Raw genomic sequence first — 23,540 nt, 5'->3', positions numbered from 1 at the left:
ACTGTGACATCGTTATTGCTCTTCATTGTCAATCAGTTTTTTAGAATAGCAAGGTTGACAGTCACAATATATGTTGTTGTTTCTGCAGGTACAACCAAAAATTCATTTATCGTGTTGATAAATTCAGCGCCATGATGAAAACAAAGATGGAGGGTTGTTCCTGCCCAAACGGCACCTACCTCCTCTCCTCCAGCTCCAATGAGTGTGTTCCCAGCTGTGGTAAGAGAGGAAACCACAGTTTTTGACCCAACAGCAAAAGCTGTGTCGCTATTTCATTCTTCACTTTTAAAGTTCAAGTTCATATGCAGCATGATGGAGAGGGATTAGATCTCTGAATAAAGAGTAAGTGTTAATGCTGTCTAATTTCTCATTTTAAGTGAGAAGTTCATTTTGGCTGCTGGTAAATGATGTGTTAATATGGCTTGTTCTTATTATGATTATTATTTTTATTGAGACTCATGCCATCAGAACTGAAGCTATAGGTGTAGTCTACTGTCCTACCATAATAAAAGCCTTTCTGCTAGTAAGCATTTACATACAGCCTGACACAGTGGAGGACTGTGGTCAAGAGGGTGCTGGCGAAAGTCTTTAGAACCAGAAAGAGGTGCTGTGGAAGAAGCTCCGTCAATCTACCTCATGACACATGCAACCAGCAGCCGTTCCCCTCATCATCCCCAAGTGTGAATGCAGCACAGGACTCCTCTGATCTCCTGGACAAGCTTTAGGCCTTCCACAATGAGACTCAAGTTAACCCTGAACAGTTTAATGTTAAGAAACTGAACAATGATAGAATGGAATTATTTTAAAATATTATATCAAGGAGGGTACATTCAGAATGTGACTATTAACCCAGCTCTCGAAACAGGCTAACCAGGTGTCTTTATGTTTTTCTCCTAATAGAAATTTGTCGACTGGAAAATGGAAAATGGGCAAAGGTAAATCATTTCTCCATAATGCTAGCCCCTTTATGCAGGCCTGTTAATCCTCATGATACTATTTCTCCCTACCATAATTGTACATTTAAAATTGTGTCCTCAGCCCAATGAAACATGGACAGAGGGCTGTAAGGAGTGTATTTGTGAGGAGGACATACTGCAAGTCGTCTGCCATGACAAGTCCTGTCCACCACAGCCACCTGTCACCTGTGACCATGTGGGTCAGGTCAAGGTCAATGACACTGCCCTCTGCTGTGTAAGAGAAAAATGTGGTAAGTGAGAAATCGTTATTATCAACTAAGCTGAAGCTGAAGTTTTCCTCCTCAGTACATACATTTACAGTATCCTATAGCATTCACTTGGCAGGTTTCTGTTACCATCTGGTGTGAAACAGTGCATCTTCATAGTGTAAATCAGTTCTCGAGCATGGAGAAAGAATTAAAGCTGTTCTTGCTAACTGTTTGGTGGAATTACGTTTGTACATTTAGGATCAAAACAGAACAAAGCTTTGATGTTATAAGACAACTGAACCTTTTGTGATAAGATTACACATCACAGCTTGTTTGCAGGAGTCAGTAGAGTGTAAATTATTTATCGAACATAAAATTGGACAAAATAAATTACCACATCATGTCACAACTGAGATTCTTTTGAGTTTTTTTTTTTTATAGGGCTTGTGATTAAACTGTTATTTTCTGAGGTGAACATCCCTTTACTAATTCATACATCTGCGTCCGTGGACAGAGTGCGATGTGAAGCTGTGCCCACATGCGCCAGTCTGTTCTGTTGGTTCAACTCTGCACAGCACAGTGGGAGTCTGCTGTGTGTTATATGCCTGTGGTGAGTGTGCTCATGTGCAACTGCAGAGCCAGGTTGCAGCTTTTGTTACAGTGACTCGTTTGGAAAGAATTCATTGATTTGTTCTTTCTCCCTGATAGAACTTAATCCGGAAGTGTGTGTTTTCAACAACACTGAATACCAGGTGAGCGCTCACAACTACAACACCGCAGAAAAAAGATAGAATGTGAGATTGAGTTACACACAAAAACCTGTCAGCCAAAAGATTTTGAAGATGTGTGTCTGACTATCTTGAAGACTGAAGATGTTGCACAGTTCTGATTCTGAGTAGTTCCCTCATATTTTTACAGGAAAAAATGTGTACAGCAAACAATATGGACGTTAAATTTATCTACATCAAATTTTATTTAACATGAAAAAAAAAACAACACAAAAAAGGAATAAATCTAGATGGAAATGGTTGTTTCCTATGATATATAATACATATAATAGTGAATCCACAAAGACTCAGGATTAGATGAAAAAAGAGAATACAAAGGACTTTGTCAGAGATTACAAAAATAGTGGCGATTGAGACACATTCTCTCAAATGTCCTAAGTGTCATATTTGTCTCGTGGGCAGTGCATCTATATATCTATGTGGTGTATGATAGCTGGTGTGCTAACCAATGCGAACTGTGAAAACTCATTTCTCTTTGGGAACTGTAAAGTGTTGTATTTTGCCTATATCGGTTGTGAGGTTAGAAACTCTTCTAGTGACAGTATGAAACATCTCATAGAGTCATGCAAGCTCCCTTTTACAAATGCAAAGCTGAAATAGCCCTTTTCTCTCCATATTTACAAACTTTAGTATCTGTACTGACTGTCTCTCTCTGTCTATCAGGTTGATCAACTGGTGCCCATGAACAACTGTGAGAAGTGCATCTGTCGTAAATCAGCGAATGCCAGCAGCCCTCCGCAAATAGATTGTCAGCCCATACCGTGTGACAAACAGTGCCCTGTGGTAAGACCGCTCTCTTTCCCCTCCCTCTTTCAGTCAATCTCAATTTTCCTTCCTTTTTTCCTTTCCTACCAATGTCCTACCTACATTCTTTTTTGCTGAGCACATTCATTCACCAGTTGTAGGATTTTTATTTTTTTTTTTTACTCTTTACTGCCACTACTATAATGACGATAAATAAAACAAAGAGATAAAACATAAAGATATGAGAATGTGCCTCCAGCATACCATAATCCCGCCAGAATGACAAAGTGCAAGCGGAACTGCAAATCCTGACCTTCACTTTATCCACAGATATATTCTCATCCACAGCAGATGCTCATGATTTTACATCTTCATCTTTTATTGACACGCAGAGTTTGTGTTTGTGTCTTTCTTCAGGGTTATGAGTACAAGGAGTTCCCTGGCCAGTGCTGCGGAAAGTGTGTCCAAACGGCCTGCATTATCACTCTGCCGAACAACTCCACACACACATTACAGGTTTGTATGTGTGTGATTAGACAATGAGTAATGGGTGTTTAAGAATGAAAAGAAGAGATTAGATTGTGTGAATCAAAAACATCTCCACTGTCTTTTAATAGACTTCCACTCAGTTTGTTTTGTATTATTGTGCTGCTTCAAGCTGTCATTTTTTACACTTTTTTACACTTTTACACAAGGGATTTATTAATACACCCTCAATTATCATGTTTGTTTGTTCACATCATTACGGGCCATCAGGGCAAACTGGATGTTGCGGTGATACAGTATCACGATCCAGTCAAGGCTAACTGGTTAGCATGCTCTCCAATGACTATCCACCAATTCACTGATGGACTATGAAGGAGTTTGTTCTCATGGGTGGTGCATGTACATAGTGCACTGTGGTTGGAGTGATTAACAGTAGAAAAATCGATGCGCCTTAGTGTCACCATGTGTCACCATGTGTCTTGTGTAATGATGACAATGCAAAATGTACACATGTGCGCTATTGGATGTGTAGTTGAAGAAATTTCTCAGCTGAAGTACGTCCCAGAGGAGTTGTAGAATCGCCATGGGGTAAATGAAGTTGATTTTAATCCTGTAATCTTTATTTACAATCTTTATTTAAAAATCTCAACCATGCTGTGTTTTGGGAAGTGTTTAGTAATAAACTCTGTGGATGTGTTATAAAAGAGCTAAAAACATATCAGGAAACGAGAAAAAGAAACTGCTCTAAAGTCTAATTTGTTATGTTATTCTTCAGCCTGGTACCACCTGGAGCCCCCCTGAGAGCCCATGTTCAGAGTTTGAGTGTGTGAAGACTGGTAATCAGTTCATTACTGTCGAGAACAAGACCATCTGTCCTCCCTTTGACCCAACTAAATGCATACCGGTAAACTGCACACACACACACACACACACACACACACACACACACACACATTTATACAAATCATCACTGTAGTTTCTTGAATAATTGAAGATTTGAGTTCTTCAGGTTGAAGTATCAACACACACGTTCACAGATGATACGATGATTATTCTCTGAAATATAATCATAAGCGATGGGAGCACATTGCTACACACTCTCTAATGTGAATATGTGTTTCCTACAGGGAACAGAGGCAATCGCTCAAGGTGGATGCTGTCATGTCTGTACGTGTCCCTTCATTACTCTTTTTTTCCCCTCTATATTATTGAAACTTAAATGATTTTAACGTGTAAAATAACCTCAGTGTGGCTTACACCTCGGTGAACATCAGGGGGAACACATTTACTTTATCAGGAATATTTCAATTATCATTTCTTCTGACTGTATGAGGGAAATAACACAATCAGATTTACAGCAATTCTTTGACTTATTATTGAGATATTTGTAATATAAGAGATTCATGAGTGACAGAAATAATTTTCACATATCCATGGTATATTTTTTAGTTAAAAAAACTGACTGAAATTTTTTCTTGAACCAGGGCCTTCACGACATGCACCTATGAAAACTAATACCAAAAAAACGTAGACACTGCTTACACCACGGATTACTCTGTGAAGTCCACAGACAACCAGAGTAAATCAATTCTACTCAGATGTTATTCATTGACAATATGTCTCTCCTGACTGCCTTAGGCGTCGAGAAGAGGCCCTCATGCAACGTGTCCACAACTGCTGTCCTTGTGGAGAGCCAGGGCTGCCGCTCTAAAGACCTGGTCAACATCACCGCTTGTAGTGGAGCATGTAGTACCTACACTTTGTGAGTCTTTCTTACCATCTTGATAAGAATGTTTAAGCTTCTTGAGATTTTTTTCTTTTTCTGTCAGAATTTACTCTTTTTATCGCATTTTTATGGATTAAAAAAAGGGTAGAATCTGTGTAGCAGAAGCTCAAATATCTTATTTTTTGGTTTATAAAATACATTAAGAAAATGCTGAAACCTAGATTTCCTATAATACAACTACATACTTGCTATTTACTTTCCCAGGCTGTAAAACAGCCAGGTATTTAGTAGTTAATGTCACAAACTATATCTCAGGCTTCACACAAGAGGCTTATCTCCAAGCCTAAATCTGAAATAAACCACACTGGGTAAGCAGTTTGAATTGTTGAATTGGTATCAGAATGCAGATTTTTTTCCCCTTTTATTTATTTATTTATTTATTTGACACAATCCCTGCATTTATCTCTTCTTACAGATACTCTGCCAAGATGAAAGCCTTGGAGCACTCTTGCAGCTGCTGCCAGGAGGTCGTCACATCTGAGAGGCAGATCCAGCTCACCTGCAAAGACAACACTGAAATCACCTACACCTACATCCACATTGATACCTGTGGGTGCCTCGAGGTGGATTGCTCTCCTTTTGCCCACAGTGAAACGACAAACACTCCCTCCAGGATGAGGTCACGTAGACGCAGGAGATAAGGCAAAAACAAAGACTGGCACAATACATCGGCTGCTTCTAATGAGCATGAGTAACTAAACAATCACAACTGAATCACTAATTGTATCAACTGTTCCTTTATTTATGTCTAATGTATTCTTTCCTTTAGTTTTAGTTTCATGAGATTGTTAATCCGCAAGGATTTCACCAATAAAGATCATACTGTTGCTTCAGACTGTGCATGTCTTTCTGTCTTTGTCCTGGCCTCTTGCTGCATGCACAGTGTGTGATTGTCTATCTATCCAAATCTCACTAATCACAACACTTTCTGTCGAGAAAAAATATAGCTTGGGGCCAAAAAGACACAACTAACATACATTAACAGGCGACATTGTTCTATCATGCTGTGTGATCCTGCCTGCTCACCTCAGCTACACTATCAGCATCAGCTTATCTGGAACTTATCTGGAACTTAGGAGGGATCTGGGGGTTAGCACCAAACTGTGCCAAGTTATTCAGCCACCCAAGAGTAGCTCTGTCTACCTGTGTAGGTGTGTCTAACCCCTTTTGTGATCTTTTCTTAGTGAACTTTGTTCGCGTGTTCAACTTGACAAGTTGTAACAATCCACATTGACCTGTCATCCATCAATCAAGTAGCTATGAAAGCAGCTACATCCTGCTATAAGTTTACTTGTCAGCCCTAGAAGTCAGATAAAAGCTTTACAGAAAGAGCAGGGCAAAGCTATGATGACAGAGCAGCCAAACACAGACTCGCGAGCGGTGAGCCTCAAGCAGAGTCCCAGACAAACAGAGTGCAGCAGTGCCTTTGGGCAAGGCGGTATCAAACAGCACACATCCCCAAGTCAGCGCTTTTACAGGACGCTGGGTGGAGAGAAAAAGTTTTTATAGCAATCTTGGTAAACAAGGATGTTTACCTAATTTAGGAGTCATCTAAATTATCTAACCTATGCAAATTACTGAGACCTAGCCTGTGAATATCAGAAGAATTTAGAGGGAGCAGCAATTAGCAGAAATGACTGTGAGTCTTACAAAAAAATATAATCAGTACACATCTCGACACCAAAGATATTTACTGAAATTCCATCAGAAAACAACTAATCCAGAAAAAAGTGAACCAATGACTCAAGTATCCCATATGACATGGATATTTACACAAGCAGAGAATAAGTGTTGAGTCAAATTTTCCCCACTCCCATTTAAGCACTTGGCATTAGCATGAATTCTTTTGTTTTGTCTGTTCTCTTTTTTGAGTATTTTGCAAGTTTTTTTTTTTTTTGTTTACATAGTAGCCACATGCCCATACAATATTACACATAATATTACATATGAAACATATTTTTATGCAGTACAAAAGGGCTAGGGTGGCAGCACAGTGGCGTAATGGTTAGTGCTGTTGCCCCACAGTAAGAAGGTTGTAGGTTCGGTTCCCGTCCTGGGGCCTTTCTGTGTGGAGTTTGTATGTTCTCTCTGTGTGGGTTTCCTTCCACCGTTCAAAGACATGCATGTCTAGGTGTGAATGTGAGCGTCTTTGTGTGTTGGCCCTGTAATGGACTGGCAACCTGTCCCAGGTGTACCCTGCCCTCACCTACTGTGAGCTGGGATGGGCTCCAGCAGCTCAATGACCTGGAAATTGAAAAGCAGTAGAAGATGGATGGACAAAAGGGATAGGTATCAGCCCTCTGCTCTCTTTCAGTCCTGTCACTTCCCCTTTTCTATTACTCAAAGGAAAAAAAAAAAATCAGATTGCATATTGCAACCACATTTGTTAACAATATGTAATACATTTAATCATTAATAATGTACATTTTGTGTTTTTTTTTTTTCTTTTTAATGTCAAAAACTTATCTTCCTGGGAATGTGATCTCAATCTGTCCAGGGTGTACCCCACCCCAGCGCAGCCAAAGACGGGGGTGAAGGGATTAAAAAAATATATTGGAGATGAAGTCAAATAAAGGAGGACCCCTAATTTGCATGCTGGATATAAACTTATATGTAAATTGTTTGAAAGTCTGGAAAGAAAAACAGTAAAAGGTTTAAAATAAAATTACGTAAAACTATTTAAGTGCACTAATAACATAATAATCCAAAAAGACAGTTGACAGTACAGATCACACCTTCTGAAAAAACTCAGCTTTTAAGTAGGAATCTGAATTATTTTGGCAACACATGGCAAAAACAAAATTTCTGTGTTGACACAGTTAATTAATGACATTTAGCAAAGCATACGGCGAATAACACAAGACAAATATTGTAAGGGAATGAAACAAAGCAGCATTTTTAATAAAGATGCACCACAGGATGCATATCCTGGTGAAGGGAGGTGAGTCACTGCAACTTATTTACGTAGGCCTCTGACACCAACAATCCTTCTCCTCCTTAGAGCAACACAGTCACATTTAGGTTTGAACAATGGGCCATATTGTGTTCACTTCTCTCAGCTGGCTGAATGATAGGTGTGTGCTGCTGCATATTGACATGTCTTACGCACTGAATATACTGTTGATTAGATATTAAGTGCAGCGTGTTTGCATTTATTAATGTATTCTTCAGACTGCTAGGTTTCCTTTTTACTTACTAAAATGTATTAATCTGATATTTTTGTCTAATGATAATTTAGAGCACAGAAAAACTGCATATGCGAATGGGAGAAACATATTGGCCACATTAATTGGTGATACACACATGCTGTCCATGATGGTTCCATTTAGAGGAAAATAGACCAGGAAGTATCCAGGCTTCTTATTCATTTAAATAGATGGCACCGCATCACTCCAATCCTCACTGCCCTCCTTTGGCTTCCTGTCTATTTTATGAATTGGTGCTGAAATTCTACTGATCACTTTTAACACTGGCTGCCTGTTCAAGTTAAATAACTGATTCCATTTCACAATTGTGGCTTTAATTCAGAGGTGACTGCACTTTTCTATCAGAGTCCTCTGACTCTGGAACAACATGCCCAAAGAGATTAGGCAGAATCTGTGACTTATTTTGAATCATTTCTAAAAACTCATTTTTATATTCTTGCTTTTATGAGATGTCATCTTTTCCCTTTGCCTGACCTCTTTTTACTCTTTACTATGTTATCTCTTGTATTATTGTTGTTGTTATTAGTATCAGTAGTAGTAGTTGTATTTTATTTGTTATTTAAAGGTTTCCCCTTTCTTCCTGCTCTCATTCTTATCTCAAATCAGTTTGTGAACTTTATTTTTGAAGGTGCTTTGTGATAAATAAGCAATTCTTAATGTCTAAATATCTGTATGCAAGGAGAAAAGACTGCTCAATGTTGACATGACTTCACATCACTTCTGTATGCTTGGCAGCAGTACATTAAAGCTGTCAATCTCCTTTTCTACCATGTTTCTTTGGTAGAGCATTTCCAGAGATGCTCGACTGGATTCGTCAGGAGGCAGAAGGGGTTGATAAAGTCCACAGACCATGTCACGTTCATGAAAGCAGACTTTATCTTTGTGACTTTATGCTGGAAGTAGTCATTAGAAAATGATGAATTGTGGCTATTATTGAATTATCAGTATTAATGAAGCAAAGGTTTGACAAGAAATCAGTGAGGTGATTAAATGATGGATATTCATTGTTGTGTTTCCCATATTCCAAAAATAGATGGTCAGGTTTAGGTGTTAGATTGGTTAAAATTATTTATTAAGTTCAATAGTGAACAAATAAAAAACTGTGGAGGAGCCTTAACGCATCATTTCATGTTAAAAAAGCTGAATCTACGATTTCCAAGAGTTTGCTTGGACAAATTTTTGCACTGATGAGAAAAGATAATGGTAAGCTGTCAGTTCTGTAGCAGATGACAGCAGGCTTACACACAGTCTCAAGAATTTATTTAACATCTAAATGTCACAGACCAAACATATTTAAAATGTATAGGGTGAAGGAGGGATGAGTAGTGGAACTGCCTTATCCACATACACTGTCTCTCTCCTTCTCCTTCACCTCAAACAAAAAAAGTGTAGCTCCACCTTGACTTGCTGCTTATAAAGAGAATCGAACTTCAGGTGAGTTGACTCATTCTGGATCAGTCCTCAGGATCAACATGGGGACTACCGAACTCCAGTGCACATTATTGATCATCTATTTTATACTGCTGGTTGGCTCACTCAGTCAGACTGGTGAGTTGTGCATTGCTTACATCTTAACATCAGGCCAAGCAAACTATAGGACCTTTGGAGGAGGCCATAGAGTAGATGCAATTCCTTTAGCTGAAGTTTATTTTAGTTTGTTTTTGGCTGAAATTGATTTAAATTCAGATATCAATGTGTTTAATTTGCATAACTTGTACATTTCCCTTGTAATTGTCTGATAATAATCATAAATTATTACTATTATCATGTTCATGCTGGGAAGTGTTGCTGTATGCGAGAGAAGTTGTTTCCATAGAAACTGAATACATACAATATATTTACAATACTTTTTGTGGAATCTGTAGCATGTTGATAAATTATTTTTTCTGTGCAAATGCATAAAAATGTTTCGGAGATCCTTTTGTCAGAATTACGGTTTAATATGTTTATTTTTGCTTTAGAAAATGTATCTCATATCGGCCGCGTCTGCACGACTTGGGGAAACTATCACTGGAAGACTTTTGATGGAAATTTCTTTAACCTGGCCTCCACCTGTAACCATGTCCTCGTATCGAACTGTAAGGATAGCTATGAGACCTTTAACATCCAGATGAGGCGCAAGATCGTGGACGACATCCCCACCATCAGCCACATCGTCATGAAGCTGGAAGGAACTGTGGTGGAGCTCTCGGACAGCTCAGTGATTGTCAATGACAATAAGTAAGTGAAGGTTTTCCCCATTGTTTTTTAATTTTTGACCTTTTTCTTGAGTGGACAGAGCTTGCTGTTATTTAAGTAAGGGTCAGTGCTGAGGTGGATTTTGTTCATTGCTAATTATATCAGTGGTTCCCAACTGGGTACCCCACAGGGTCATTAACAAATACAAGTACATAAAATCGTTTTTATGTTAATAAAAAAAATCATTATTAAATTGTTAAAGTTATTTTTGGATGGCTCTTCATTGGGACAATTAAAATATTATGGCAGGCCACTGTTGCCAGTTCATACTTTAAAACAACTATCGCAAAGTTAAGTTCATGCAGTTTAAAACTGAACCAGTTGACCTCACAGTTAATTTTTTTAATAAATCAACCACAGTTTTTTTCCAATGGAACCTCTTCCCATCCATCACCAGCTGCAAATATTTGGACTCCTAATCAAATAACTGTAAACCAATTATGAATCACAGACAGGAGTTGCTTTCAAATAACCAAAGAAAAAACAATGCTGAGATTGATAATATATTTTACCACCTAAATAATGCAGCATAATAATATGTAGATTGTAAAGCATATGTAGCAAAGTGGACCAACGAATAATGTACTACAGGAGCAAGAAACACCACCTGGAAATACTTCTTAAACCCTAAAATGACTCATAAACCTGGATAACATAAAGCAGACAGGTACTGACGGAACAGGCAAATATGTGCTTTTTAGGGAGATTATAGACTTTTAATTGAAGAGATTATCAAAAAAATCTGATTAGTTGAGCTGGACTCAGGCTCCTAGGAGGAAAAGAAAGTTCATGCTCACTGTGCTGATCCTATGCTTACCACAGGATTTATTTATTTTGTTTTGTTATATAGTTTGATATCAATGAATTATTTCTATTTGGTGTTTACACTTACTGACAGCTGCTATCTTAAGCCCTTTGAGACATAAAAGTTCTGACAAATAAAGTACATACTGGAAGTGATAAATGCTATCTAATTCTACTCATTTTGTGTGAGATAAGTGCACAGCAGAGTTTATCCACTTCCCTCAGTTGTGCTCCTCTCTCTTTCACAAAAGAGCTTATGAAATCTTTGACTTAATCATTTTACAAGAGCTGTGTGAGCTGCTGACTGTCTCCTGTGTGTTTGCTGCAGGGTGCCTCTGCCATTCAAGACAAATGGCGTGACTGTCAAAGGCACCACATCTAGTATCACTGTTGAAGCGACGCTGGGGATCACAGCTATTTGGAACAAGGACGACTCTCTGGATGTATGAACCACACCCTCACCTCAGTTTAATGGTCTTGTGTATTTGTTAATACAAAGTTACACATCATGATCTTCAGCATGACCTGATGACTCTTTCTGCACATGCTTGTTGTATATGAATGTGTGTACACAGAAATACACAAATTCCTCAAGCTGCTTTAATTGTTTGAAGGAAAATAATGATGTTACCTTAGAAAGTCAGGTATCGATTGTGCCACCATATTCTGACTAAATTTATCCCTCTTTAACACAGAACTCCATTGTTATCAGTGTTATCAGTTATTGTTTCCAAATCTTTCACAACCATGTACAAGAGACACAATGCTGCACTTAAATGACGCAGTTGATAAGTCTGATGAAATCTTACCATATAGTTTGGTCCACTCAGCTTAGATTGTTAGCCGTAAAAATCACTGCCAAACTTTCATAAATTTTGAATAATCTGAAAAAAATGCCACAGATTCCTACCAGTTTCCTAAATAAATAGTTGGAGCTGCTCCCCTCTTGTGGAGGTACTGACCCCTCAGGGCCTGAAGCAACGTACATTTCCTTTTATACCGAAATAAGAAATATATAAATGGGCTTTCTATGAGATTAAAATAAGAGTTACAGCCATTTAGTTGGATCACGTTCTTGTCAATTAAATTTAGTGTTGCTGAGAATATTTCATGTACAGTCTGTCAGTTGATCTTAACATGATGTGCATTCCCAGAAAGAGCAAGTTTGGAGTAAAACTAAGCAAATACAAATTGATGACTAGAAATACTGAGAAATGTCTCATTCCTTTATCAATGTCTTTGAATGTCAAAATGAATAACTCCCCATTGAATTTACCAATTACCAATCAGTGCGTTTTGTGTGTTTTCACAGATTGAAATAGATGATAAATACCAGAAACAGACCTGTGGACTGTGTGGAAACTTTGACAGCATATCTAATGATTTGATGGAAGATGGTAAAGTATTTTTCAGTACTATAGAGCAATAATGCACCTTAGTGTGTCATCGTGTGTCCAGTTAATTCAGTGTAATATAAAGAGGCATTGACCTGTGTGAACACTACTGAGCACTACTGTTGCATCTTTTATCGATCACAATAATTGTGTGAGCACATTATAAATAAAATATATAGTATAATTTCTAATAATAAATAAATATAATATAGTATATCACTTTCTAAAGAATCAAATTACATGGTTTGATTTGATGTAAACAGCATTAGTTACTGTTGTGCTCCCACCACAAATGTTTGAATTTTTTTCCACTATTGTGTGACTGACTGCTGTGCTGCAGGAGCTCCGTTGTCTGTGACAGACTATGCTGATACCCACAAGGTGAATGACCCGACGGAAAATTGTGAGGAGATCGATCTGAACCTTGACGAGGGCTGTGGTAGTAAGGTAACCCTTCACCAAGTTATTATTGGTCAAGATTGAAAAGAACACTATAGCAACACTCAACTCAAAATATACCATAATATTTCATATTTACTTATATTAACTTGCTTATTTCAAATGTTTCACATATAATTTTTATTTTTTTTTTTTTTTTTGTAAAATTGTATAGAAAAAAACATTGCTGGTGGACATTTAAATGGTTATTTTGGTGTCACACATCTCTTATTGTGTTTTTATTTTTATTTCTATTATTTTTTAGGAATTCTGTGACGACATCTTTTCCAGTGATCAATTCAGCAGCTGCCAAAACCTTGTGGATTGGGAATCCTTCAGCAAAGCTTGTATGGTTGATATGTGTAATGCCAGTGCCAACAGCAACGCCATCCTGTGCAAAACCCTATCAGAGTTCTCCAGACAGTGTGTGCATGCAGGTGGCGTTCCGCAGCAATGGAGGAATGAAACTTTTTGCTGTAAGGGTGCTAATACAATCTACATGCGGTTCATATGTAAACCTGTTCGATTGCCACTGGTACAGCTACATTTAAGCCTTTGTCTCTGCAGATAAGAGCTGTCCATACAACATGGAATTCCTTGAGTGTACCAACGCATGTCCTGACAGCTGCTCGTCTCCTCAGGCCAGTGAGACATGCGACAACCACTGCCACGATGGCTGCAGCTGCCCTTCTGGTACGCACACAAGTTTTACACTATATGTTCCCTACGCAAGCCAACCGGTGTCTCAGATGCCTCAGACATGACGGTCAACATTCATTTTCTTCTACCCTACAGGAACCGTCTTTGATGACATTGGTAACACCGGCTGTATTGCACTGAACCAGTGTCCTTGTCAACACAACAACAAAACCTACAAATCTGGGGAGTCATTCTCAACCAACTGCAGATCCTGGTATGATGAGCATTAGGTTCTCCTCCAAGTAACCTCCACTCAACTCAGACTGCTTGTTAGATATGTGGGAAATAATAGGCATCCTCGGACACGACTATCACAATTATACATATATATATATCAAACCCAGATGTGTGAAAGTCTGATTTCACACCATAATATGAAAACATCACCTGTCTGCATGCACATTCATTTTCGGGCACCGCTGTCAAACGTCGTCTTCTTCTTGGCAGAACAGGTGAGCTCACGTGGGCCACTCGTAATTTGGATCAATCAGCTTTCCTTCCCTACATAAATATGCTCAGCAAACGTCAAACAAATCGAAAAGAATAGAAAAAACTAGCGCTGTCAAACGCAACGTATTAATCCAAAAGGTAAGGCAAAATCCCGGGGGAAAAAAAGTCTGTGGCGATACATATCGGGCAGCTAATGAAGTTTGTCCAAGAGGAGTTTCCGTAAATCGCCTTTCCAAGATGGCGGCCGGCAGTGCAGAGCCGCACCTGGGTAAGCAGGACTGTCCGCTGGAGAGGGCACAAAACCCTGGAGTAGCTTCAGATTCAATTAGTGTCGATACTTCATTACACTAATCCAAACTTGTGTGACTGTGCAGTGTACTGAAATACAAAAATTCGATCAGTAAGAGAAACAATGCATACGAAACATCTTACAGTCTCCTTAGCCCCACAGCTGTTTATATTACATCTGTGCCCAGATAATTTGAAGATCAAAAAGAACCAACAAATATTTGTTAGATTTAAATATATTATGGCCAAAACAGCAATAGCCTCTGCTAAAATAAGTAAATAAGTAAATAATCTAAGCTACAAGGATTCGTATGCAATATTTTCCCCCAACAACTGCAAAACAAGTTTTTTTAAATCAGTCTAGGAACATCATTCACTCATCATTGCATGTGTGTGTTGACAGTGTGTGTAACAGTGGTCAGTGGACCTGTACAGAGGACAACTGTCAAGGAATCTGCTCTGTGGAAGGAGGATCTCATGTCAAGACCTTTGATGGGAAGTTCTACACCTTCCATGGGGACTGTTCCTACACTCTGGCAAAGGTAAACCTCACCATCTGCAACCCTCATACCATCATGTAAACCCCAGTTTTACCATTTCATACCTTCATAACCATCTAAACATCATGGACATCATGCTCCAGGACACAATGTCATATGAAAAGTATAGGTGTGCATGAGACCAAGTTGGTCTTTTTGGTTGGTGATGTGCTTTGTCCCAATGATAATTGCAGGATGGTAAAGGATCCTTATTCACTGTCCTGGCTGACCTGGTCAGATGTGGTCTGGCTGAAAGTAAGACCTGCCTGAGATCTGTAACTCTGGCCTTGTACAACAACTCTGTGGTGAGTCCACATACACACACACACAGACAAGCTTTTTCATTGTTCATTATTATCAGTCAGGAATCACATGGATGAACAGATAAGCCAAATGCTAATATTTACTTAAAATTGGCTCCAGCCTCTTTGGAGAAGAGTTACACAGTTATACAGTTTTGATCGCTTATCTGATAAATCAGAATCAGCAAGTGTAAACAACACCATTGAGTTCTTTGGGATTACTATTCTTTACATGTGTTATGTAATCTAACAAATCTTTCTACAAACTTACAGATTGTAAAAGTTCAGTCATCCGGTCAGGTGTATGTGAACCAGATTTTGTCTCAACTACCATTGTTTACATGTGAGTGCTTTTAATTAAAATCAACAACAAAATGTCAGAGTCAGTTTATGATCATAAATTGGGGCTCTAATCCAATTACTCCAGTGCATATTAATAAAATGAAGGGTTTTGAAATTATGTTAAGGTCAGCAGTGTTACCTGGCAAAAGAAGGCTACATTTTTGAGTTTGTGGGTCAGCTTGGGTTATTGTCCCGAGAGTTTTCATATTCTCCTCTGGCTTCATCTCTCAGTCCAAAATCATCCAGGTTAATTGGCTGCTTTAAATTGTCCATGAATGTGAATGTAATTGAGAAAGGTTGTTTGTCTGCCCTGTGATTGACTGTGACCAGCTAGGATTGACTTGAGACTAGCTAATAGATGGAAGTGTGGCTTAATGCTGTAGATACACGAAGCCATATGAAAGTTGGAAAACAACAAAGAAAACAACCTAACAGGCAGATAAACTTTAGGATCATCACTGAAACACAATTGAGGACCATTAAATTATTGGTGCATTTTTTATTGTTATAAGAAGCAGCTGTAACAGAGGTGTTGCTATCTTTTGACTCAACAGCGGAGCTGAGTGCCTTCAAGCCTTCATCCTTTTATATCCTCATAAGTACCAAAGTTGGCATACAAGTGACGGTCCAGCTATCCCCCATAATGCAGGTCTTCATTACAGCTGAGGTTCCACTCAAAGGAAGCACTGCTGGTATGTCTATATATTACACTGTCAAGGAGAGCTTAACATTTTTTTTAAATTGAAAAGTAAATACAAATCAATGAATAAATTACATTCATAAAAATTAATAAAAAGTACTGTAAATGGCTTGTAATACTCTACACCCATATAAAAGTTTTTGTCTTTGTAAATGTGTTTTTCTTTCTTTGTTGTTGTTGTTGTTGTTGTTGTTGTTTTTTTTTCAACCAACAGGTTTATGTGGGAACTTCAATAACATGATGAGTGATGACTTCAGAGTGATCAGTGGGCTGGTGGAGGGTACTGCTGCTGCTTTCGCCAACACATGGAAAACCAGAGCCAGCTGTCCTGACATTACAGCACGCTTTGTAAACCCCTGCAGCCAGAGTGTCAGCAAGGGTACAGCTAGAATCTCCTCATGACAATGTCACATGACATGACAGACATTACATTGATAAACATTACTCAAACAATGAAACCCTGGAATTGCACGTATGAGAGTTACCAGTGTAATTTTCAGAGATATGATATGTTGTTACCACTTCATTCCTGTTTGTTTTCTGCGTCACAGAGAGCTATGCCCAGTTTTGGTGCTCCAAACTAACGGATTCCAACGGAGTGTTTGCTCCTTGTCACTCAGTTGTTAGTCCCATCACATACAAAGACGTGAGTATGCACTCAAAAAACTGCAGTGTCAAATAAGTTTAGATAATTTACCCTCATTAATACCCACTACATCTCCTCGTAGAACTGCATGTATGACAGCTGTAACTGTGAGACAAGCGAGGATTGCATGTGTGCTGCAGTCTCCTCGTATGTGTATGCCTGTTCAGCATCAGGAGTCCACCTCAGTGGCTGGAGGTCAACCATTTGTGGTGAGTGAAACACATAAAGGGCCCTTTTGTGTTACTATGTGAAAAAAGGTACAAACAACTATAACAATCTAAGAGCAGCAGTTTTAATACGTTTTTATTTGTTTATTGCAGCAGTAAACAGTGATAATTGAATGAGGTAAACCTTAACCTGCAATTTAAGCATCAAGCGCTAATTGGAGACTTCTCAGACTTGCACTTTACATTCTCTTTATGCCTTTTTGCAACACCAGAGACATCAGTTGCGTTATTTCTCTAGTCTCATAGATATAGTCTCAAGATACCATTTAACCACTTAACATTTCTCTTTCCCACCAGAAAAATACAGTACGGCTTGTCCAACAGGAACAGTGTACGCCTACAACATGACCTCCTGTGCTCGTACCTGCCGGTCCCTAAGCCAGGTTGAATATTCTTGTCAGACCAAGTTCACCCCAGTGGACGGCTGTGGTTGTGCACAGGAATCTTATCTGAATGAGGAGGGACAATGTGTGTCCAGTTCAAAATGTCCCTGCTATGATAAGGACACCATTATTCCTTCTGGACAGGCTGTGATTAAGGATGGCAGGACATGGTAAATACAAAGTTGATCATTAAAGTGTGACAAGCAATAGTCTTCTTTATGCCAAGAACTAAGCCAAGCCAATTAAAGAGCATTTTATCCACACACTGAATTTAAATTAGTCACAACACTATGATGCAGTTGGTCCTCAAATGCAACCTTCTAAAGTTTGAAGCCCATGAATTAGTACAAAACGTGATGTTGATACAACAGCTAATCATTTGTAGATAAAGGTTAGCATGCCAACAGTCTAAACTAGAGTTGGCATAGTAAATATTGAACAATTTCCACTGTGGGGATAAAGAATTCCATCGGCACAAGTTATGATCATGACATGAACTCTGTCCCATCCTTCTTGTTTTTTTTTTTTTTTTACAGTACCTGCAGACAAGGAAAACTCAGCTGCTTAGGAGAAACACAGAAACTATGTAAGTTTCTACATATGGACATACCTCCCTCCCTAATGCTCTCAAAACATATTCTGATCCAGGTCATTAAATTTCAAAGCTAAAAGAAATACTGAATTAAATTATACACAAGAGATTTTTATATTTTTTCATAATTATAATAACATTTATAATGCAAATAACACTAATGTGAAATGTGGTGTATTACACAGTCTCACAGTCATGCTTTGACCCCATGTTTTACTTCGACTGCTCCACTGCTCAACCTGGGGCCACTGGGACTGAGTGTCAAAAGAGCTGCAGCACTTTGGAAATGGATTGTGTAAGTACAGTTTAGCACACACATAAATGAAATATTAAGACACACACACACAGGTTCTCTTTAGCTCATCCTTTCTTTTTGTCCCCCACTTTGGATGGGTACAGATCAGTACAGGCTGTATGTCTGGCTGTAGGTGCCCTGATGGCCTGGTGTCAGATGGAAGAGGAGGCTGCATCAATGAGACCAAATGCCCATGTCTGCACAATGGACAGGCCTACCAGCCCGGAGAGACACTGACTGTGGATTGCAATACCTGGTTTGTAAAGCGATTGTTGAAACGCATTATGTTTTTCACCATCTTTCATGCAATTCTAAATAAAATTTTATAGTTTTTTACAGATTGTTCCTCAAATTATGACTTCCAAAGACACACCCAATGTTCCTATAAAAATGTGCTTTGATCATATTTTTTTTGAAAGTTTACATGACTGAAAGTTTGTGTCTGATGTGTGTCTTCCCAGCTACTGCAAAGAACGAAAGTTCGAATGTTCCAAAAAAGTATGTGATGCTGTTTGTGGGATCTACGGTGAGGGACACTACATCACATTTGATGACAAGAGGTTTGACTTCAGTGGACAGTGTGAATACACACTCCTCCAGGTAAAATTACAGATGAACAGTGTTTGAAATCTTTAAAGTGATCCTTGAGCACCCACTTTCTTAGACATACAACAGAGGTTAAGCAAGTAGCACAAATTGTTAAAAAAATAAAAATAAAAATGTTACACTCACACAATCTAATTTCACGTGGGATGAGCAGCAGGACACAGGTTGGTGCGATATAGAGAAGTTCTTAATCCTCCTCTATCCTCCTCATCTCTGCTCCTCCTTGTTCGATTACTTCCTGCATTGTTTAAATTGTAACAATTAAAACCATAAATCAAAAAAATGTCAGCCAGTAAAAGCATCCATAATAGGGATTAATTTTAAAAAAGGATTGTAACGACAGATGATGCCCAGTAATTGTATCATGCGTTTCATGTTTCACTCAGGACCACTGTGGGCAGGGAAACGGCAGCTTCAGAATCATCACTGAGAATGTCCCATGTGGAACCACAGGAGCCACCTGCTCCAGGACCATCAAGATCTTCATGGGGGTAAATACTGGAACACAGTCACCAATGGACATATTCTAGTCCAGAATATCAAACTGATAATATCAAAAGCACTCAACAGTTGAGCAAGGATTATTGACCAATTGGTCAGCATTGTTAGGGACTGACAAGAAGAAGTGGAGTGAAATGAAACAGAAACTTAACTGAGACATCAATGAGACATAAGAACAAAATGATAGTGATAGAATTTGCCCATTATGTAGCTAGTATGTCATGTGCATGAGTAGCCTTATCAAACATTCACCTTTCACTAAATCATCGAGCTATAGAAAAACAAATGAAAAATGACTAACTGTTCCAGTTCATAATAACTGCATGGTCCCTTCATGTTGATATCCACAGGAAAATGAATTCCGCCTTAAAGATGAGACCTTCCAGGTTGTAAAGGGCAGCAGCCGAGTGTTTCCTTCCCAGATACACAAGATGGGTATATACTTGGTCATAACGATCAAGACAGGGCTTGTGCTCATGTGGGATCAAGGCACCAGTCTCTTCGTTAAACTCAGCCCACAGTTCCAGGTAAACACTTAAATCCGCATTTCTCATATGGCAACTTTATTTTGTTGAAAGTATAGTTGGTTAAACCACTTCACTTCTGTCTTACTGCGAAAAGTAACCATGTGAATCATTTTAATTGACAAGTGTTTGTCATTGTGTAATATTGATTGTTTCTTTTCTTTTTACTCTACTTTTTGCTAAGACAGGGCAGCTTGCAAAACAGTTTATAAGTTTGGCTTTTTTGATGACTTTCTTGGCCTCAAGAAAAAACTGATCAATAAATCTTTAAATTAGCTCTAATTACAATTCTTATATTGTAATACTTGATAGTTTTGTATTTGTTATTTGCAGTCAGCAGCTGTTTTTGTAGTCATAGCACTTTTTTAGCTCAAAGTTCAGTTCATACAGATAAAAATGAACCCCTTAACATTCATAGTTCATTCTCAGTTCAGAGTCCCAAATAATAGCTACTTTATATTAATTTTTTTCCATAAATCAACTACTATTTTTTCAATAGAACCTCCTCCCAGCCATTCATCATGACCTGCAAATATTTCCACTCTAAAATTAAACAAGTAGTTGCATACCAATTATGAATCACAGACAGGAGTTAATCTCAAAACCCAAGAAAAAACAAAAAACTGAGATTGACGATATATTTTACCACTATTGTGTATGCCAGCATGATCTAAGTTATGTATGTAACATTTTCAACACATAACACGGATACATTCAAGTTCATGAGTAAAAGACCTAGCTGTGCCTTGAAAAAAAAATCCTGAATTTCTTTTACTGCCATTACCATGCACACCAGACAAGAGCTGTCACATATTATAAGGTAAACAATGGTACTTCGCCTGCTAAGTGCAATATAAATATATAACAATAGCAATACACATAAAACTAGCTTCTGCAGTAGGCCTACTATTATCTATGTCAGATTTGCAAGGATTAGCCATAATGGACTGTCATGGTGGGAGGTATAACAGATTCGTTAAAAAATGTGAACGAGCCCCAGTCGCGTTCTTGTACGTTATTTGAATTACTGAACTACTGAGGCCACAGTTAACAAAAGTGTGAATGGGTTCATGGACAGCACTGAGCGAATCATTGTGAAAAATACAAATAACAGTGTGACAATATCAGTCCTAATACACAGTGGTGAATTCTGTTCCTCCTTCTCAGGGTAAGGTGTGTGGTCTTTGTGGAAACTATGACGGCAACAGTAACAATGACTTCACCGCACGCTCTCAGGAGACGTTAACAGATGTACTAGAGTTTGGTAACAGTTGGAAAGTGTCATCCAGCTGCCCCAGCGCAGAGCTTGTCAGTGATCCCTGTGCTACCAACCCTTACCGTAAAGCCTGGTCACAGAAACAGTGCAGTGTCATCACCAGTAACACCTTCGAGAGCTGTCACTCAAAGGTAACTATGGGGATAAGATATACGTATACATGCCTTTATCATTACTTCTCAGAACATCAAGGGTTTGGACTGGTCTGTTAGTTCTTTGCCTTCTGACACAGTACCAACTTCACCTTACAATTTTTACTGGGGGTAGCTTGTTCCAGTGACAGTACTGCTGCTTCTACTACAACCAAAGGCCAATGTTGTTCGTTACCTTCAATCTTTACTAACATCACAATATTGTGCATTCAAGGTAGACCCTGGACCATACTTAGATTCTTGTATGAGAGACTCTTGCGCTTGTGACAACGGAGGGGACTGTGAGTGCTTCTGCACTGCTGTGGCAGCCTATGCCAAAGCTTGTAATGAGGCAGGGGCTTGCATTAAATGGAGAACTCCCAAGCTGTGCCGTAAGTTTGACTTGAGGTTTTGAACATTAAGGGGAACTCTTGGGTGCTAAAACAAACCCAGGATTTGCATTTTTAGTCTGAAGATTTTTTTTTTTTTTCATAATAAGTACAATTATGGGTAATGTAATGAAAGCTAAGCATTCATTTTTTCTTGCAGCGATTTTCTGTGACTACTATAATTCACCTGGTAGTTGTGAGTGGCACTATAAGCCATGTGGAGCTGACTGCATGAAGACGTGTCGAAATCCCTCTGGAAACTGTTCCAACCTCATCACTTCTCTGGAAGGTAATGTACACAGACCATTTGCCATACTGACCCAGCAGTTGTTTAGTTTTGATCTTATCTGGAGAGCAGGGTGATTTTTCTCTGTTGGGGCAAATGGCACAGGAGGTAGAGCAGTGCTTGATTTAATGCCCAGTTTCTCCTGACCATGTGTCTATAGTCTTAGTAAAGACACTAGGGCCAAAATTGCTCTTAAGGGTAAGGACAGCACCTGACATTATAGCTTGCTGCCACTGCATGTTGAAGAGGTGAAAGAGAGACACATTGTAAAATGCTTTGGATAAAACTGCTATATACTGTAACACAGCTAACCATTTTCTTATTCCAACTGACTTTGCAGGCTGCTATCCACAGTGTCCCCCAAACCAACCGTACTTTGATGAAGACACAATGAAATGTGTTCCCATGAACGACTGTGGTTGCTATGATGACAAAGGCACTCATTACCGCGTAGGAGAAAAAGTTCCATCATCAACAAACTGTCACACTTGGTATGTTTCATATATTTCATCTTCATTTTAGTTTTTATCTTACGCCACCAAGGACGCCCCTGTGTTGCAAAATCAGAATTCCAGTAAATTTTGTGCGCTCATGGAACTACTATTATGTACAAGTTAGTAGGGGTGTAACGTTACACTAGCGGTATGTACCCTGTTTTGAAATCACAGTTTGGTTCATTTTTGGTACAGAGAAATGCAAAAGAAAAACCAAACATGAGCTTGTTTTAATTTATTGTCAAATTGAAAGCATAAAACTGTGAAAACATTAGACATACAATAACACAATTCCCTAAATAATGGATGGTTCTTCTTAGATAAAAACATACCTTGGTCTAGGGAGGAAAATGAAAATATGAAAATACGAATGTTAGACTGGGTCGTTAGCTAGCTTAATTAATTCAAATTTGCTTGGGTAGCTCAAGCTCAGTGAGGCTGGTCTGTACTAAATGTTAAACGAGGTTGCAAGGATGGTTCAGGCAACATGATACAGGCTTTTGCAATAGTGTTCTGTCACCTGAAGGAAGCAATTAACAGCAAGTACTTAAGCTTTGCTTTAGCATGTTAATATTTTCGGCACCTTCAGTAAACACCTGTATTTGTCCCGAGTCCCGAGTGTCCCGAATGGTTTCTGACTAATACACCCCTACAAACAGGTACAACTATAATCCTCATAGTCTTATGATTATCTTGAAATGTTATGTTTAAGCTACTTTGCATTTCTATATAAGATGTAGAACAACACTGAAATGACATTTTCCTTTTCTCAAAGTAACTGTACAGTTTCTGGGATATCATGCAGCTACGATGTGAACTGT

General features: G+C 38.7%; 2 protein-coding genes across 2 annotated transcripts in view; both read left to right on the top strand.

Moving 5' to 3' along the window:
• LOC115041222 (mucin-5AC-like) overlaps nt 1-5,610 on the top strand; it is a gene marked incomplete at its 5' end in the record, with an annotated part of 32,044 nt that extends 26,434 nt beyond the window's left edge. The window contains 9 exons of the mRNA XM_029498549.1: nt 89-219; nt 901-935; nt 1,039-1,191; nt 2,617-2,736; nt 3,115-3,213; nt 3,959-4,087; nt 4,311-4,332; nt 4,822-4,945; nt 5,385-5,610. Coding sequence (XP_029354409.1) covers nt 89-219; nt 901-935; nt 1,039-1,191; nt 2,617-2,736; nt 3,115-3,213; nt 3,959-4,087; nt 4,311-4,332; nt 4,822-4,945; nt 5,385-5,610 — 1,039 coding nt within the window. The remainder of the gene's footprint in view (nt 1-88; nt 220-900; nt 936-1,038; nt 1,192-2,616; nt 2,737-3,114; nt 3,214-3,958; nt 4,088-4,310; nt 4,333-4,821; nt 4,946-5,384) is intronic.
• A 4,027-nt stretch (nt 5,611-9,637) lies between these two features.
• Nucleotides 9,638-23,540, top strand: part of LOC115041220 (mucin-5AC-like) — a 41,461-nt gene continuing 27,558 nt past the window's right edge. The window contains 27 exon segments of the mRNA XM_029498547.1: nt 9,638-9,723; nt 10,137-10,395; nt 11,546-11,660; nt 12,530-12,614; nt 12,952-13,058; nt 13,315-13,525; nt 13,617-13,742; nt 13,845-13,962; nt 14,890-15,028; nt 15,220-15,330; nt 15,601-15,670; nt 16,224-16,361; nt 16,584-16,748; nt 16,921-17,015; nt 17,098-17,224; nt 17,540-17,795; nt 18,162-18,211; nt 18,403-18,512; nt 18,617-18,768; nt 18,974-19,112; nt 19,505-19,609; nt 19,970-20,146; nt 21,311-21,550; nt 21,786-21,942; nt 22,100-22,228; nt 22,566-22,716; nt 23,495-23,538. Of these exon segments, the coding sequence (XP_029354407.1) occupies nt 9,648-9,723; nt 10,137-10,395; nt 11,546-11,660; nt 12,530-12,614; nt 12,952-13,058; nt 13,315-13,525; nt 13,617-13,742; nt 13,845-13,962; nt 14,890-15,028; nt 15,220-15,330; nt 15,601-15,670; nt 16,224-16,361; nt 16,584-16,748; nt 16,921-17,015; nt 17,098-17,224; nt 17,540-17,795; nt 18,162-18,211; nt 18,403-18,512; nt 18,617-18,768; nt 18,974-19,112; nt 19,505-19,609; nt 19,970-20,146; nt 21,311-21,550; nt 21,786-21,942; nt 22,100-22,228; nt 22,566-22,716; nt 23,495-23,538 (3,652 nt within the window). The 5' untranslated portion in view covers nt 9,638-9,647.

This window comes from Echeneis naucrates, chromosome 3 (assembly GCF_900963305.1).
Source record: "Echeneis naucrates chromosome 3, fEcheNa1.1, whole genome shotgun sequence".
Classification (NCBI taxonomy): domain Eukaryota; kingdom Metazoa; phylum Chordata; class Actinopteri; order Carangiformes; family Echeneidae; genus Echeneis; species Echeneis naucrates.
Note: the sequence above shows the minus strand (reverse complement) of the source record. Positions and strands in the feature narration are given on the sequence as shown.